Raw genomic sequence first — 16,159 nt, forward strand, 5'->3', positions numbered from 1 at the left:
ATTTTGTGTATCAGACTTTGTTTTTTTCTCTTCCCTTTGTTTTTACAACCTTACTGACGGTATAAATGTTCCTTTTTCCAGAGAAAGTATAAGAAGTCTGGGAGGCAGGAGGCCGGCAGCTGTCTGTACTCTGTGATGCCAGAAACTCTGGACACTCAACACGCGAAGCAGGCCTCACAGATACAGAGCCAGGTACTGATCACACACCTACACACACTCTCTTACAGCGAGGGTCGGGAGGGTTACTTTAAAATTATCTAATCCCATGCAATTACTAATCACCTGTTGTCACAATATTAAAGTAACATAAAAATCAATATCAATAACAACATTTTTACAATGTAACCTCAAAAGCATAACAAATGTGTCCTCTGCATCCTCTCCATCTGTATTTTAAAATCTTAATCCTGCTCATAATTCCCATTTTCTGATTACTGAGTTTCTGTTATATGTAATCTATTACTCTCCAAGCCTGCTTACAGTTAATCCTAGTATAGCCTAGTATATTACTTTTTATCTTCATATCCTTTTTAGGACACTATAAACACAAATATTGTCAGAAAAATTAGGAAATACTACTGAGCACACTACTAAGATTAAGTCAAAAACAGTTTATGAAAACAGTATCAGTCAGACACGTGACAAACAGACGAACACTGTCGTACCTGCAGGTGAAGTACAAAGAGGACATGCAGAAGGAGTTGTCGTCCAGTCTGTTCTCCAGCCTTCCTCAAACCCTCCAGACCGAGTTGGCCAAGGAGGTGACGGAGCTTCAGAGCCAGGTGAGGAACACTTAACTTCAGCACTTTAACGCGATATCTCTGGAACAACTCGAGGGAATTTCCTCAAATTCAAAGGTCACTGTAACATCAGAAAACTGGTTTTTGGCCATAACTTAAGATAATTGATGACCATATTTCACAATAGACCTTTTTCACAGCAGCCATTTTGACATAGGGTAAACACATGTGATAAACATTAAGGTTGCTTAAGTAGTATCATGCTGCTATTGTGCTACGGTTACATTGTTTACTTGCTGTACTGGAACCCAGCACTGATAAGTCCCTCTGTAAGAGAGCTGCTGCTGGTTGGAAGCTGCTGAAAGAGCTTTAAAAGTATTAAAAACTAAGTGTTGAAATCATAGTGAAGCTCTCTCACAGGATACCTAATGAGGTTAAAGCATTGTTTGTAGTATTTAATCACCTGAAGACTTGCTTTCAGTTTCTCCATGACTTTAAATATTCATACATAAGATCCCCTCCAGACATGTATTAAGACATATGTACAAATAATCTGATTCAAACAATAATGTGTGTCTGATTTCCACATTGAAATCCTTAAAAAGTCCAGATTATGCACATTTTGTTCATTTCTAAAGTTTTCCTGTTGGACACAAGATGTCTCCTACTTCCCTGTGAAGTCCATCCTCAGTGTCTGTGCACTGGTGGATGAGTCGCGTACTGGATCACCTCCAAACTACTTGTTATGTCACACATCATGCTCATAAGCTCTGCCCCTTAAAAAATCAAACTTTCCACTGTCCGCAGATGAATGTGGAAACACCCTGCTAGAGTCAAATCATCCTTCTGTACTGAGAAGCTCAAACATCCAACTGTAGGAACCAGAGGAAACACTGATTTTTACTGGAGGGGGACTTAAGAACGAACGAAAGAATCAGAAACTCAGCTAATCTGCTTCATCAGAGTGTGTGTGTGTGTGTGTGTGTGTGTGTGTGTGTGTGTTTTTATCAGATTTGATTGACAGTGACCAAACACCCCCATTGAATGTCATCAGATTTAGATTCAGTCTCAGCCACAAACCAGTAAAAACATACATAAATCATGTGAAGTATGACAGTACAGTACAGATATTGCCAGAAAATATAACACTCATTTTCCCCCACATACAAAGCTTTTTCAGTGCTGTTGTCCATGCTGGGCTGGTCAAGCTGTTACAACGCCTCCATATCAGTGCAGGAGGAGGAGGAGGAGGAGGAGGAGGGTGTTCCAAAAATAAGATGTTACTTAGGCGACAATGACAGCTGAACACAAAGTGTTTGAAGCTACAGCTACAGATAGATTCTGCCTCCAAGACAAACTTTATCACTCTGAAATTCATCAAAAGAACTCCTCTCTAGGAATACCGAATCAACAAACATGCATCAGTCGTACAACTCCACCTCGAACAGAACCTGTCTACATGCTTTCCTGTCCATTGTCTGCGTTCAGTCTCAATGCACCTTCACACAGCTGCTCTCCTCCTGAACTCTTCAGCCTCCTCAGACTGTGCCCTGTGACCTGTGTCATGATTTGTGTGTTTGCAGGTGAAATATAAGGAGGGCTGTAAGAAGGATGCGTCCTCGTCGCTCTACCACCTCCTCCCCGAGACGGCGGAGATGTATTTTGCCAAACATATGTCGGAGATCCAGAGCGAGGTGCGGTGGCGCTCCATTCTGACTTTTATTCTCTCCTTTTCCACTTCTCTGTTTACATGTTTTGGCCGTTTTGTCTCCTCTTCAGGTTACGTACAAGAAGGACAAAGAGGATCTGCCCATCACTTTATACTCCATAATGCCTGAAACTCTGCAGACTCAGTTTGTGAAAGAGATGGCTGAGACACACAGCGAGGTAGGAACTCCTGTTACTCGTCAACACTGATCAGGAGAATCTAGTTTATAGTCTGCTATTCACCTGGTATTTACATGGAGACTGGATGGTAACAAAATAAGACACTATTACTATCTGACCTTCAACGATGTCTTTCATTTATCCCAGTGGGACTACTACACTAGCTTCACAGAGAGTTGCGAGGCCTTCTTGATTTTGAGGGGTGTAAAAAAACTTTAAGAATTTACACAACAGGCCTATAACTCATCACCCTGCATTAAAAAAGTATGCAGTTATAACAACCGAAGAGCTAACAGAACAAGCGTCAAGAAGAGAAAAATAAGCCTTTTCAGTATGTATGATTGTTAAACAAAATAATAACATAATACAGACAGAGAATTGTATAAAAAGTTCTTAAAAATATAATGAAAAATCATCTCAATAATCTGCTCAAAATTCATCCAAATCACTAACTTTACACAAACTTTGTGCAAGTTGTTCTGTCTTTTAAACACTGAATATAATGTGAAATATCCATAAAATATGTAAAAGAAAAAAGGTTGGGAACCACTGATTTATCCCATATTTAAATGTTTCAGCTATGTCAGGTCAAACAGGGCGTAAAGCTGAATTACTAATGGTCAACAACTGATAAATCTGATGATGTCACAGAACGGTTGCTATAGCAACAACCAATAGGATGTCTGACTGATAACAGTGGTCAAAAGAAAGAAGATAGTGGTTTGTTTAGTTGGTAGTAACAGAGTCTCGTGGAGGACTGTGGTGGGTTTGATAGAGTGCACAGGGTTGGTGTGACTGTAGTGGAAGTGGTCATTTACTCTGTGTGTGTGTGTGTGTGTGTGTGTGTGTGTGTGTGTGTGTGTGTGTGTGTGTGTGTGTGTGTGTGTCAGCTGAAGTACAAGCAGGCTGGGAAGCAGCAGACAGCGTCGTCTCTCTACTCCAAACTGCCCGAAACTCTGGAGACCAAACACGCCAAAGAAGTGACTGAACTACAGAGTGAAGTGAGTGTCTCTCTACCATTCAGTCTCTCTCCCTTTATCTCTTTATTTGTGTCTCTTTCTCTCCATCTGTCAAATTCAAATATGATTTAGAGACTTTGGAAAAGCAGTTTAAACCAAGAAGACATCAGTTCTTCACACACACTTCACAGTATGTGCAAGACAACAAAATAAATACTGGTTGTACTGGATAAAGTGTTGATTCACCAACATTTTAACGTATTTGTTCACACTGTTATTTCATGCAAACACTTTGGGTTTCGGTTTTATTTGTTTAGATTATATATATATATATTTTGGGTTAATATGCTTTTTGTCTATTTTTTTCCATCACTTACAAAATCTTAGCAACAGAATTCAAAACCTGGACAAATAAAACCAAAACTGTCTGCATGGCTCGACAGACAGATAAAAACTGCTCATTCATTCTAGTTATACACTAATGAAAACATACCTATCAATATTACATTCCATTTCTGCCAATAGATCCTCCTCAATGTTCCACACTGGACCTTTAATATCATAAACTGGTTATGAAAGAGATGCCTGGGTGAAACTAAGACTGGTTCTGGAGAACAATCCCATCCAGCAGTTTTCACTTTTCTTTGTTTCCGACAGAAAAAGTACAAAGATGGAGGGAGGAAGGAGATGGCGTCGTCTCTGTACTCTCAGCTCCCTGAAACCTCGGAGACACAGTTCGCTCGAGAGATGACTGAAATACAGAGTGAGGTATAGCTCACACACACACACACACACACACACACACACACACACACACACACACACACACACACACACACTCACACACACTGACCCATTGCTTTTGGTACCACAAACACGTAGCTTATTACATTATGACTAGTTTGATTTGAGCTTACATGTTGGTTGATGTTACTCACTTCTTTAACTCTTAAATATTTAAATGTGTTTCCCCTTTTAATTCTTTTAAGTGAAAGAAGCAACACTACAGTGGGAATAGACTCTTACCTAAGTAAAATTATGTAAGTGTTACTACTTCAACTACTTCATATATTAGTTAACAGTTTAACTGGGAACATTGTAATTTATTAGAGGATTTATATTTTGAATTAATAATCTGAATCTGCAAAGTAACTAGTAACTAAAGTTGTCAGATAAATGCAGTGAAGTAAAAAGTAGCATAAAATGGAAGTATAAGTAAATGTTTGCAGACATTCAAGAAGCTTTATTTATCCCAAGGGAAATGACTGATTACAGTATGTAAGATACTCGTGCTGTGGATCAAATCAGAACATTTACAGTAACCATTGTTTTTATGGTTCTTCAGCCTTTGTGTGCAGTTCGATCTCTGTGGTTGTTCCTGCTTTCTCCTTGCATGAGAAGCACTTGAACTACAAACTCTTAGAGAATAAAAATCAGAGGGGTTCTTTCTTCTGCTCACACCAGCTGAGCTCAAAGCCTTAATGTCCATCACTAAAAGACTCTGAACCAAGTTAACCTCAAAGACGGTAAAAAAGGGAAAAGTCTGAAAAGAAAAAGAAATGTTCGCAGTGAGAGTTAATCCTGCTTCTGTAACACGCTTGTAGATAAATAAGTTACAAAAACATGTGAGAATACAAGATGTGCACAGTTTGTAGAAGACTACTGCAGTTACAGTAATAAAATGTTTGTCTTGTTGTTTCCAGAACAAGTACAAGGAGAGTGGGAAGAAGAGCCAGACGGTCAGCGTTTACTCTCAGCTCTCAGAGACCAACGACATCCAGTTTGCCAAAGCTGTGTCTGAAATACAGAGTGAGGTATGGTGGTTCATTTAACAACTACAGCATGTTATTAGGATCTTTTTAGAGTTCTTCTGTTCTTATTAGTTTGTTATTTTTCTTTAATGTGCTTACTGTTTTAAAAATGAATGAAGGTGGAATATGTTCGTACAAAATCATCTTTGTCTGATTTTCTAGACCAAATATAAAGAAGCAGGGAAGAAAGACGCGTCCAGCTCTCTGTACTCGAAGCTGCCTGAGACTCTGGACACTTTGCACGCTAAAGAGGTTTCACAGCTGCAGAGTCAGGTGCGTACAGGTACAGCGTGATGTGTTCAGGTCCTGTATTATATGAACGGTACTTCCTTTCCACTGGACTTGCAACCAGGAACCAGTATGTGTCTGTGTCCAACAACCTTCTTCCTGACTTTAAACCCTCACTTGTTGTCTGGTTCATCCAGAAGTAACTGAAATATATATCTAACTTTGGATATTTGTACACTTTTCTATTTCTTTACTATATTTAGCTGCAATTTCAACTTGAAACCTGGTCAGAAAGTCAGTTTTCTCTCTATTCCGTTCTGTCTTCGTGCAGGTGAAATATAAGCAGGACGGCAGGAAGGAGGTGAGCAGTTCTCTCTACCACCAGCTGCCCGAAACCACCGAGACACAGCTGGCCAAAGAGCTGAGAGACCTTTACAGCGAGGTGAGGAACACGTTAAAGAGCGTCACTGCTGGGTGTCTGTGTGGTCCGTTCGGTAAAGTGAGAGCTCTGTGTGCTCTTTGGTAGGTGAAGTATAAAGAAGAGGGGAAGAAGGAGATCGGTAAGAACTTGTACTCACTCCTCCCGGAGACGGCGGAGATCCACTTTGCTAAGCACATGTCGGAGATACAGAGTGAGGTGAGGACCCTGAATGCCTCATACAGTTGGAATCCCATGAGGAATTTATTATTGAAGTGTTTGTTTTTATAATGAATGCCACCAGATGTGGATATAATTGTGTTATTTATATTTTTATATAAGCAAACAAATTTATTTTTACATTACTTCTAGTTAGATATTATGAATTCCTATAGTGTAAACTTCAAAGAAGCACATAAGTCTGTTATTGTGGGTGCTTTGTGGATTTCACACCATAACTCAGTGGTTCAAAATGAAATAACTGTTTTCACCGTTTTTATTTCCTTTTTTTATTTTTTGAATCAAGACAAAGTACAAGAAGGACAACGAGGATCTGCCCATCACTTTATACTCCCTGCTGCCTGAAACTCTGCAGACTCAGTTTGTGAAAGAGATGGCGGAGACACACAGCGAGGTGGGAAACTTACCGATCATGTTGTGAGGACATAAATCTGTCACATTATAGTGACGGGGCAAAAAGCTGCTCCCTACAAAGTAAACCAATAATTCATGAAACTGGAAAATAGTCAAACAAATGAGCAGCCTGAATCAACAGCAGGGAGTTTGTGTGTAACCTGTATCCTGATGTATCTTCTTAAATAGAGCTCCAGAAACTAAACTTCATCACCATGAACACAGACACTGTAGTTTATTTTGACTCCCACAAACACCGTCCTGCTGCTCCAAACACTCACTAGGATTAATCCGCCACTGAAAGTAGTCCCCATCAGATGAACTATTGTTTGAAACTACAGTGAGCAGATGTTTGAAACAATGAACGTAGATATTTGTGAGACATTTTGTCAGCGGCGAGCTACAGACAGGAAGTCAGAAAGAGGTGGACTACACTTCTGTCTTCTGTCTTTCTAAGAAAATGAACAACACCATTGAAGGTTCAGGTCTTAAAGGAACATATACGTCAATGCAATGTCCTCAGAGACAAATGAGGGGAGGTGTGTGTGCTCCGTCTCATTCACTCCAGCATGTTAACACAGTGCAGATAAACTGACCACTGTTGTCTATTCTGGTCGTGTTATCAGTAACACATTCAGGGCTGCCCGATACCTCTCTCTCTTTCTCTCTCTCTCTCTCACTTTCACATAGTTCCCAGAGTGGATTTGCTTATTTCAATTTAGTTTTTATTGCTTATTAAAATTAATTTGTCAGGGGCTGGATTTCATTTTAGTTGGCGGTTAGTTAGCACCCAACTTTTCACAGTTTTTTTCACACCTAGTTTTAGTTTTAGTTAATTTCAATAATTTTAATCCAGAGTGTTTTTATTCTATTTTAGCTCTGTCATCTCTCACCTCATTCTCTCTGTTTGCTTCACGTGTTCTCCTCTGATGTCCCGTCACTTTCAGCTGCTGGGTTTTTATGTGAATCCGACATCTAGAGACAAAATAGCGACAATGTTAGTCTCCTTTTTTTGGTTCCTTTCAAAGCAAATGGCCCTAAAAGCTTTTCCCTGACAATTTAACAACCCTGAGTCAAAGCCAGCAGTAACTAAAAAGATGGACACGTGTTGAAAACATTTGTAATCATGACACAAAGTTGACCTGTTTTTCTTGCAGGTCAAGTACAAGGAAGCAGGGAAGAAAGAAGCCAGCAGCTCTCTGTACCACCAGCTGCCTGAGACTCTGGAGACGCAGCGTATTAAAGAGGTTACTGAGCTGCAGAGCGAGGTACACGCATCCATTACTCACATGCTCGGTTTGTCCCGCAGCAGACTCACAACTTGCCCTGATGTTATTTCATGTAAAGACGGGTTTGAGACCAAGCCTCCTGTCTCAGCTGCACTCGCTGTCCTGTCGGGCAGAGAGAAGCTGAAACTGAGTGCAGCTTTACTCTCTAAAGAATTCATGAATGAATAATATTTTGCACTTTGAACACACTTTGTTAAATGCAGCGGATATTTGCGATGCTGTTTGCAGACGGTCCGGTGACGGCAACATTTTGTCAGCATTATCTCACTGAGGAACACAAGTGTTTATGTAATATAACTCAGATATTCAGCAGAAAAAAAACAACAACCACAAACTAAACTGAGAAAACTGAGAGTGTAATTATGGAAATATCACACACTCTCCCATGAATGTTGCTTTCTCTCTCCACCAGAATGTGAGAACATTAGATTGCTGATATGCTGGGGTGAGAAATGTGGCTGCTTGGTTTATGTGTGGAGCTCATTCATTCATTCATTCATTCACTGGCTCACGATTAGTCAGACAGACTAGCATTGGAACAGTAAGCTGTCACTTTGAATGTATTTCTTCTGATTGCTTACTGTGTTTGACCACCAGTCAAAACAAACCAAATATATTAAATTCACAATAGTTGAAGATTAAAAGAAAAGCAAATCCTCAAATTTAAGAATCAATTCAAAGTATATTTTCTGTTGAAACCCTGTGAGATGATGCAAAGGACGATCCAGTGATTTGACCTGCTTCTGGTTCCCTCAGAACAAGTACAAGCAGAGCGGGAAGAAGTCGATGTCGTCCAGTTTGTACGCTCAGCTGCCGCAAACCGCCGAGACGCAACTCGCCGCCAAGATGTCCGACCTGCAGAGCGAGGTAACGCATGCGCTTACATACATGTGGATGTTATTGCTCCGTCTCCCTCTCAGTCTGTTTTATCCCTGACGTCTGGAAGAGTTTGATGGTGTTCGTCACGGTGTCCTCAGTGTCCTCTGCCTCTCTCTGTCCAGAGCAAATACAAGGAGGACGGGATCAAGAGCCTCTCTCAGAGCTTCTACTCTCAGCTGCCGGAAACTGCAGAGACTCAGTTTGCTAAAACTGTCTCTGAGCTGCAGAGCGAGGTGAGAGACACCACCATTACTTTTACTTGTATTAGTTTTTTTCTTTATGTCTTTGTTGTTTCACTTGATTCAAGCTCAGGACCTCGACACTGCTCACAACTGAGCCACCATACAACCTAAAATACCTCAAATTTAGCACAATTTTAGGTCAATCCGAATTGAGGCATGAGGCGTAAACGGCGGCTAACAGCTGATGTTTCCTTCAGGCCAAGTACAAGGAGGCGAGCAGGAAGGAGGCGAGCAGCTGTCTGTACCACCAGCTACCTGAAACTCTGGAGACGCTCCATGCTAAAGAGGCTACTGAGCTGCAGAGTCAGGTACACACACACTCACATGTACAGTAGTGTATTATCAACAAATGACACACTGTACATTACTGCGGACCATTTTCCTGTCATGTTTTACACTGATCAATGCATTTTCCCAACATCTACGGTTGCACCAGTTTCTATTCATTTCAGTATATTTAAAAGATTGACCATCAGCAAAGGTGCTTTAGATTGATAATCCATCACAGTTAAAGGCATAATGAGTAGGATTTGTCAGTTGCTGTATGTAAAAATATGATTCACAGATTTCGCCCTGGTCACCTAGAGAGTGAACGAGAGAGAGAGCTGTGGTGGTTGAGCGAGCTAGAAAGTGAATAAAGAGAGGGAGCAGCAAGAACAAAGCAATGAATCAGAGAAATAAAAGGTTATTTTCTGATTGTTACACAGCAGTAAGGCTCTAAAGTACAAATGAACACGCCCACACTTCTGCACAACCCTACGGGAAGGTGTCGCATTGCTTTGGGATTCTGTGTCTCACCCTCAGTCAGACAGACACATTTTTCCGTTTTGTGGAGCTGGAGCTGTAACACAGCTGTAGTGTCTCCCAGATTGGTGTGTTTATGTAGGTGGGAAAATCCAACATTCAAGACTTCTGAATGGAGAACAAGAGGTTTAAACTCACTGAAATCTTTGCCTCAATTTTTTATCTGTTTTATTTTTGCGTCGCTGTCCAGCTTCACTCTCAGAATTTTTGAAGTTTGATGTTTGCTCAGGTCGTTCTGAAAAAGAAAACAACTAATTTATCGAGTTCTCTCACCGTCTTCAGTCAGTTTTAATGTCATTTTCCTGCTGTCAGCCCAGTGTCCTCTCTGTCCTCTGCAGCTGAAGTACACGGAAGGAGGTAAGAAAGAGCTGAGTACCAACCTGTACTCTGCGCTGCCCGAGACGGAAGAGATGAAGTTAGCTAAAGCCGCCATGGAGCTCCAGAGTGAGGTGGGTGGACGGTTACGATGTGTGTGATCACACCCATGGTTCATTTTCCAGAACGGAAAAGTTAAATTTAGCTCATTTAGTTTACAAGCTGAAGAACTGTAAAGAAATAAACCTAACATGCACTCATCTTATGTGCTTTTATACACAAACTGAGTTACTATACTAACATTGTAATATAATATGCAGAGGGATGTGTAGGAGCCATTTTTGTTTGTTCATTAAAGAAATGCGTTGAAAGGAAGTTCTGGTGCGTGTGTGTGTGTGTGTGTGTGTGTGTGTTGCAGAATAAATACAAGCAGAAAGGCAGACAGGAGATGAGCAGCAGTGTTTTCCACCAGATGCCGGAGACCAAAGAGATGGAGTTTGTTAAGCAGATCTCTGAACTTCAGAGTGAGGTGAGAGGCAGTAACAGTGTGTGTGTGCATGTGTGTAAAAGTTATTGCTGCATATTTCCATAACAGCTTCTGTTTTTATTTTGACTTGTGTGTGTGTGTGTGTGTGTGTGTGTGTGTGTTGCTCTCTCAGACAAAGTACAAGAAGGACAATGAGGATCTGCCCAACACTTTGTACTCCCTGCTGCCTGAAACTCTGCAGACTCAGTTTGTGAAAGAGATGGCTGAGACACACAGCGAGGTGAGAAACACTCACTCTGCGTGTCAGTGTGAATATTTTAGTGTGTGTTTGCCTGAAATAGCCAGCTTGTGTGTTGGGTTTTATCTCCAACATTATGATTAATAATTAATCAAAAGATTCAGCGCTGAACTTCTGAATCTAACTCACAGCATGTGGCTCCAACACAAACATTTGCTGTGTTGTGCTTCTCTTTAGGTTCTCTGCTTTGTTACTCATGCATCTAAAATATGACTTTATCCGCTCATTTCATAGTATTTTATATTCAGCTATCATACCGGTCACATCGTCACCATCAACGTCTGCTGCTTGTTCTGTACTTTCAGTCTCAAGCCGCAATTTTTAATCAGAAACAAGTTGCTGAGATTGGCACTGTTGGCCGCCTCAGCTTGGACTGTTTTTTCTCTGTTATTTTGGCCTTTTTAAGCTCCATCTTGTCTTTTTTATATACTCACATCTTCTACCAAGTCCCTCTCGCTTGCAACCTCCTGGGCTTCTGCGAGTGGAACTACTTCATCTGTTTTATAAAATGATTGTTTACCGACCGTCTCAATGGCCCACCGGAAATCTCCCTGTTCCTCTGAATCAGCCACTAACGGGACTGCAGTTTAATGTCATCAGCAAACGAGTTTATATTCAGTTAAACTATCAACTTTATTACCTAGAAAATACACTCAATAGACACAATAATGTGAAACCTTCCTGCATTCTGTCTTAATAACCCTGATTACACAGCAAACAGTAAATGTTTAAATTCTGTTTCTATTCATTTTAAAACAGAAAGGGGAACTAGCTCACAGTAAAAAGTGACTGTGTACTTGAAGCAGAATGAAGAATATGTCCCTTGGTGCTCCAAACAAAAACAGCTGAAACAAGACAAGGGATGCTGACAACACAAGACAAAAGATTCCTGTTGTGTTGCTCATGTCTTTGCAGCGAGGTGTGTGGGACTGTACGCTCTGTCACTGCGCAGTTACTGATCTAATGTTGTCATTCCAGAGTAAATACAAGGAGGCGGGGAAGAAGGAGCTGGTTAGCTGTCTGTATTCTCTGCTGCCGGAGACCAAAGACACTCAACATGCAAAGGAGCAATCTCAGCTGTACAGCGAGGTACAGAGCAACCCTCACACACAAACACTGGCATTTTTAATTAGTGTTTTATAACATACTCATATAATTCATTCTCTCATTTTACAGCGTGAACACGTTACGCAGTTAGAACCAGAGTTTGTGCAGCTAATGAGAAAATCATTTCACGATAAAAGCAGATGAAGAGGAAGCAATGGTGCTTATGGGAAATGTGGTGCCAATTACAGTTAACACTAAGCCTCTGGCGTGAGATCGAGGTCGACATCATTTTGATCCCGTTTTGTAATGTTAATTACACCAAACTGTCTAATTATAGTTGCATCAGCCAGACTCCCCCCCCCAGTACAGATTCAGATTGTACCCCCACATTTAAAATCTGTAAACATTTGTGTGGAACTGATGGACATAATTCTTTCTTTCATTCATACACCGACATTCAGACCATATTGTAATGATATTGTTTGGAAGGTTTATGAAATTGTTGTTGTGAACTGAAAAGTTCAGTGTTTGGCACAAACACTAATCCCAGGGATCTCTAAACATAATTCATATGATATTGATAAGATTATATTTCAAACCTTTATATAACTTTTTGCAGAAAGCATACAGAGAGGAGAGTAAGAAGGAAGCCGGCTGCAGTCTGTACGCCCAGATGCCCCAAACCATCGAGACGGTCTTCGCTAAAGAGCTGACCAAGACGCAGAGCGACGTGAGTCTAACTCTGGGACATTCACTGTGTGACGTAATCAGACGTATGCAAAACAAGCTTCTCTAATAGCTTCAAACTGTGCCTTTTAATGAAAAAATACCAAATAAGGGATTCATTTGTTGAATAAGGGATTCAATGCTTAAAACTGTAAGCATTGTCACATCTTAACGTAGATATTTTTATCAGTTATCTGATCAGATTTCCTTTCCCCGCAAAGTATCTCAGAGCAGATCAGCCGTCATTCATGTTGTTGTTGCAAAAAATGAATGACAGAAAAGTGAAGCCTTTATATTATAATCCAATAATGTAATTATAATAATCCACCCTAAAACAAAAAGAGGAGAGCTCAGAGGAGAGCAGGAGAGAGGAGGAGGAGAGAGAGTGGCTCTGATTTTTAATTAAAGAGCAAATAGGAAGCATTTAATCAGCAACATCCCAAGATGCTCTAAGTTTCAATCTCACACACACACACACACACATTGGTATCATTTTGTCTGCTGAGGCATGAACACAGAGAGCAGCTGTGCTCTACTGCCTGAGGACACAGACACTGACCTACTGCCTACACACACACACACACACACACACACACACACACACACAGCAGTGGCAGGTTGAAGCTCATAAACTGGGACAGACACATAAACTGACACGTCTGAAAACCCCACAGATATAAATTAGCTTTATAATGCTTGTGACAGATGAAGGGGGTCGACCTGGAGCCCCGAACGATGGAGGATCTGGACTTCAGTGACTAAATGAACTGTAAAGCAAACCAAGTGAATCCTGTATGGATCAGGTCTTTAGATGAATACTGGTACAACAAGGCTGTTTTAGAACAAACAAACAGCAAAAATCCTTCCATCTTCTTTATTCCACAATGAAAAGCAAAAAACGAAGAGCACTGTGTTTTTTTTTGTATTCTGTTAATTTTACCAAGATAGTATACAAATAACATATACGCCTCAATTGTTCATGCTTTTTAAGATAATAATAAATTGAATTATGGAAAATAATACAAAAGCAAATAAGTGCAAATGAATTAAAAGAGAAGAGAAATAATAAAATAAAAATAGAAGTTGAAAAATTACAAATTAAAGTGCACAGATATGAATTGTCGCACCAGAGAAAATGTAAAATACTCGCCTCCGAATATGTCGCATCAAAACTCTTCATATTGGCAGTGATGTGAATTAGTGATAATATTACTAAGGACAGTCTTTAGTTTCTTCTTTAAATTTATGCTCAGAGTACATATTGCTAAACTTTATCAACCTTTCACCACCACTGAGCGGACTATATGATAATGATTTGCCTCAGATGATCCACTTGGTCTCCAACAGCTGGAGGAATGTGTGTAATGAGTCTCCTGAACATCACATTTATTTCATTATTTATAAAAAACAGGAGTGCAAGAAATGTGCTCAAGCTGAGCTTTAGACCTGCTTCTGTGGAGCGGCTTTAACCTCCAGTTTGCTATCAGGCAGCTGTTTCACAGTTTGCCTTCATTTAATGACAGTCCTGCAGGTATTTTAGGGCAGTTTGAGTCTGTGTGACACAAATGGGACCAAATCGCAGCTCTACTGTTTTAAATATTGCAAGAGACGATGATGAACTGATCACACCACGACTCTGAAGAAATGAAAAGTGTTGCTGTACGGCTTTTTTTCTTTTACATTGAAGCAGCTGCAGAAGTGTTCAGATCACACCATAAATCTAATGAAGCTGCAGTCTGATAAACAACGTTTAAGTGTTCACAGATGAGGGTTATTGTCTGCTGTCAGTCGGCCCAGAAGGCAGCAAATCAAAGCTCGGGGTAAAGTGGGGCACTGGCCCGACGCTTTCTGGTTTCATGTCTGTTGACCGAGCAATGTGACGCTAACTGGAGCGGATAACTACCTCGACAACAGCAGCCCAGACTGTCCCAGTGTCTGCGAAACACGGTTACAATAAACCTGATCTCAGACCCACAGGCTGAACAAGTGCAGGCCAAATATTGTGTGATGTTTTTGTTACCAAACAGGTTATTTTTATTATTATTATCTGTGTGGTTTCAGTGATGGACACTAATATCTTTAATCACCAAGCCCCTAAATATGTACATTTTTAGTGGCCCGAGTGTTAACTTGTAAAAACAAGTTGAGGAAACTGGCCAGGAACTCCTGATATTTGTCATATTCTTGCCAATTCAACTCCTGCCTCCATTCACACCTGAACCGTCATTGCCATACTTAGATTAGATTAGACTAGATTAGATTATACTTTATTCATCCCACAACGGGGAAATTCACTCGTCACAGCAGCAAGTAAGTAATTGGAGTAAACAAAATAAATACAGATAAGAGACAGATATAAAAGCTATGGTGAGTAGTGGTGGTAATTGGAAACAGAAACTACAACATGATCAGGTGTTGTAGAGTCTGACAGCAGCAGGGATGAAAGACCTTCTGAACCTCTCCTTCTTACACCGAGGGTGTAACAGTCTGCTGCTGAAGGAACTACTCAGGGACCCCACAGTGTCATACAGGGGGTGAGAGGTGTTGTCCATGATGGATGTCAGCTTCACTAACATCCTCTTCTCAACCACTTCCTCTATGGAGTCCAGAGGACAGTCCAGGACAGAGCTCGCTCTCCTGATCAGTGTATTTATCTTCTTAGCACTGACGTATTGGTAGCTGTCCATTGAAGGAATGTGTATGTCTGTGTAACACTGTGTTAGCAGCGGCTCACAGTATGGTGATAAAATGTCCATATATTCCATTGAAGTAGCCGCAGGGGGTCATCTACATGGAATATTTTGTGGCCACAGAATCACTTTTTCTCCTAAAGTTAGCTTTAGTTAAAGCCTCATTTGCATAATGAATTAATAAACTTATAATACAAAACATAATTGTATTATGTAAGTAACCAACAGGGGAGGTTTCATGGTGATATCTGTGAAATACTCTGAGCTAAACATCTCCACAGTAGCACTTACATACACCAAACCTTCCAGTTTTATTCCTATTTATATTCTGAAGATTCATACAGAGGGATTTGTTTTATATATCTTTCATAGCTTGAGTTATAATCATTATTATAACATTTTATTCCTAAAAACATGGCAAAAATATATTCTCTAATTTATAGTAAAAGAGAACCTGTTTTTATCAGATTTCCGTTCTGAAATGTAGGTAATACTTTTTTACCCTATTCACCCGTAGCCTTAAAAGTCCCTACAATGTTTTCAAAAGCATCATTTTACACATTACAACCCTTTAATGTATAATTGTATATTGTATGACGTGTGCCTGATGGATTTACTGTGTATTGTTTATCATTTTATACACCTTATGTTCAGCAAATATGCTTTAATTTTACCTGATGAAGGTCCACCAACCGAAACATTTTAT

The 16,159-nt window shown here is 40.2% G+C and overlaps 2 protein-coding genes across 2 annotated transcripts in view; one reads left to right on the forward strand and one right to left on the reverse strand.

Annotated features, from left to right (window-relative positions):
- The window catches only part of LOC127359522 (GTPase IMAP family member 7-like), a 245,257-nt gene that overhangs the window by 137,654 nt on the left and 91,444 nt on the right, over positions 1 to 16,159 (reverse strand). The window lies entirely within an intron of this gene.
- The window catches only part of LOC127359474 (nebulin-like), a 52,034-nt gene that overhangs the window by 22,041 nt on the left and 13,834 nt on the right, over positions 1 to 16,159 (forward strand). Inside the window, exons 30-49 of the mRNA XM_051393258.1 lie at positions 82 to 192; positions 672 to 782; positions 2,324 to 2,434; positions 2,520 to 2,627; positions 3,518 to 3,628; positions 4,244 to 4,354; positions 5,290 to 5,400; positions 5,560 to 5,670; positions 5,957 to 6,067; positions 6,152 to 6,262; positions 6,570 to 6,677; positions 7,834 to 7,944; positions 8,722 to 8,832; positions 8,967 to 9,077; positions 9,284 to 9,394; positions 10,229 to 10,339; positions 10,624 to 10,734; positions 10,865 to 10,972; positions 11,969 to 12,079; positions 12,657 to 12,767. Coding sequence (XP_051249218.1) covers positions 82 to 192; positions 672 to 782; positions 2,324 to 2,434; positions 2,520 to 2,627; positions 3,518 to 3,628; positions 4,244 to 4,354; positions 5,290 to 5,400; positions 5,560 to 5,670; positions 5,957 to 6,067; positions 6,152 to 6,262; positions 6,570 to 6,677; positions 7,834 to 7,944; positions 8,722 to 8,832; positions 8,967 to 9,077; positions 9,284 to 9,394; positions 10,229 to 10,339; positions 10,624 to 10,734; positions 10,865 to 10,972; positions 11,969 to 12,079; positions 12,657 to 12,767 — 2,211 coding nt within the window. The remainder of the gene's footprint in view (positions 1 to 81; positions 193 to 671; positions 783 to 2,323; positions 2,435 to 2,519; positions 2,628 to 3,517; positions 3,629 to 4,243; positions 4,355 to 5,289; positions 5,401 to 5,559; positions 5,671 to 5,956; positions 6,068 to 6,151; positions 6,263 to 6,569; positions 6,678 to 7,833; positions 7,945 to 8,721; positions 8,833 to 8,966; positions 9,078 to 9,283; positions 9,395 to 10,228; positions 10,340 to 10,623; positions 10,735 to 10,864; positions 10,973 to 11,968; positions 12,080 to 12,656; positions 12,768 to 16,159) is intronic.

Source organism: Dicentrarchus labrax, unplaced genomic scaffold, assembly GCF_905237075.1.
Source record: "Dicentrarchus labrax unplaced genomic scaffold, dlabrax2021, whole genome shotgun sequence".
NCBI classification, from domain to species: Eukaryota; Metazoa; Chordata; class Actinopteri; family Moronidae; genus Dicentrarchus; species Dicentrarchus labrax.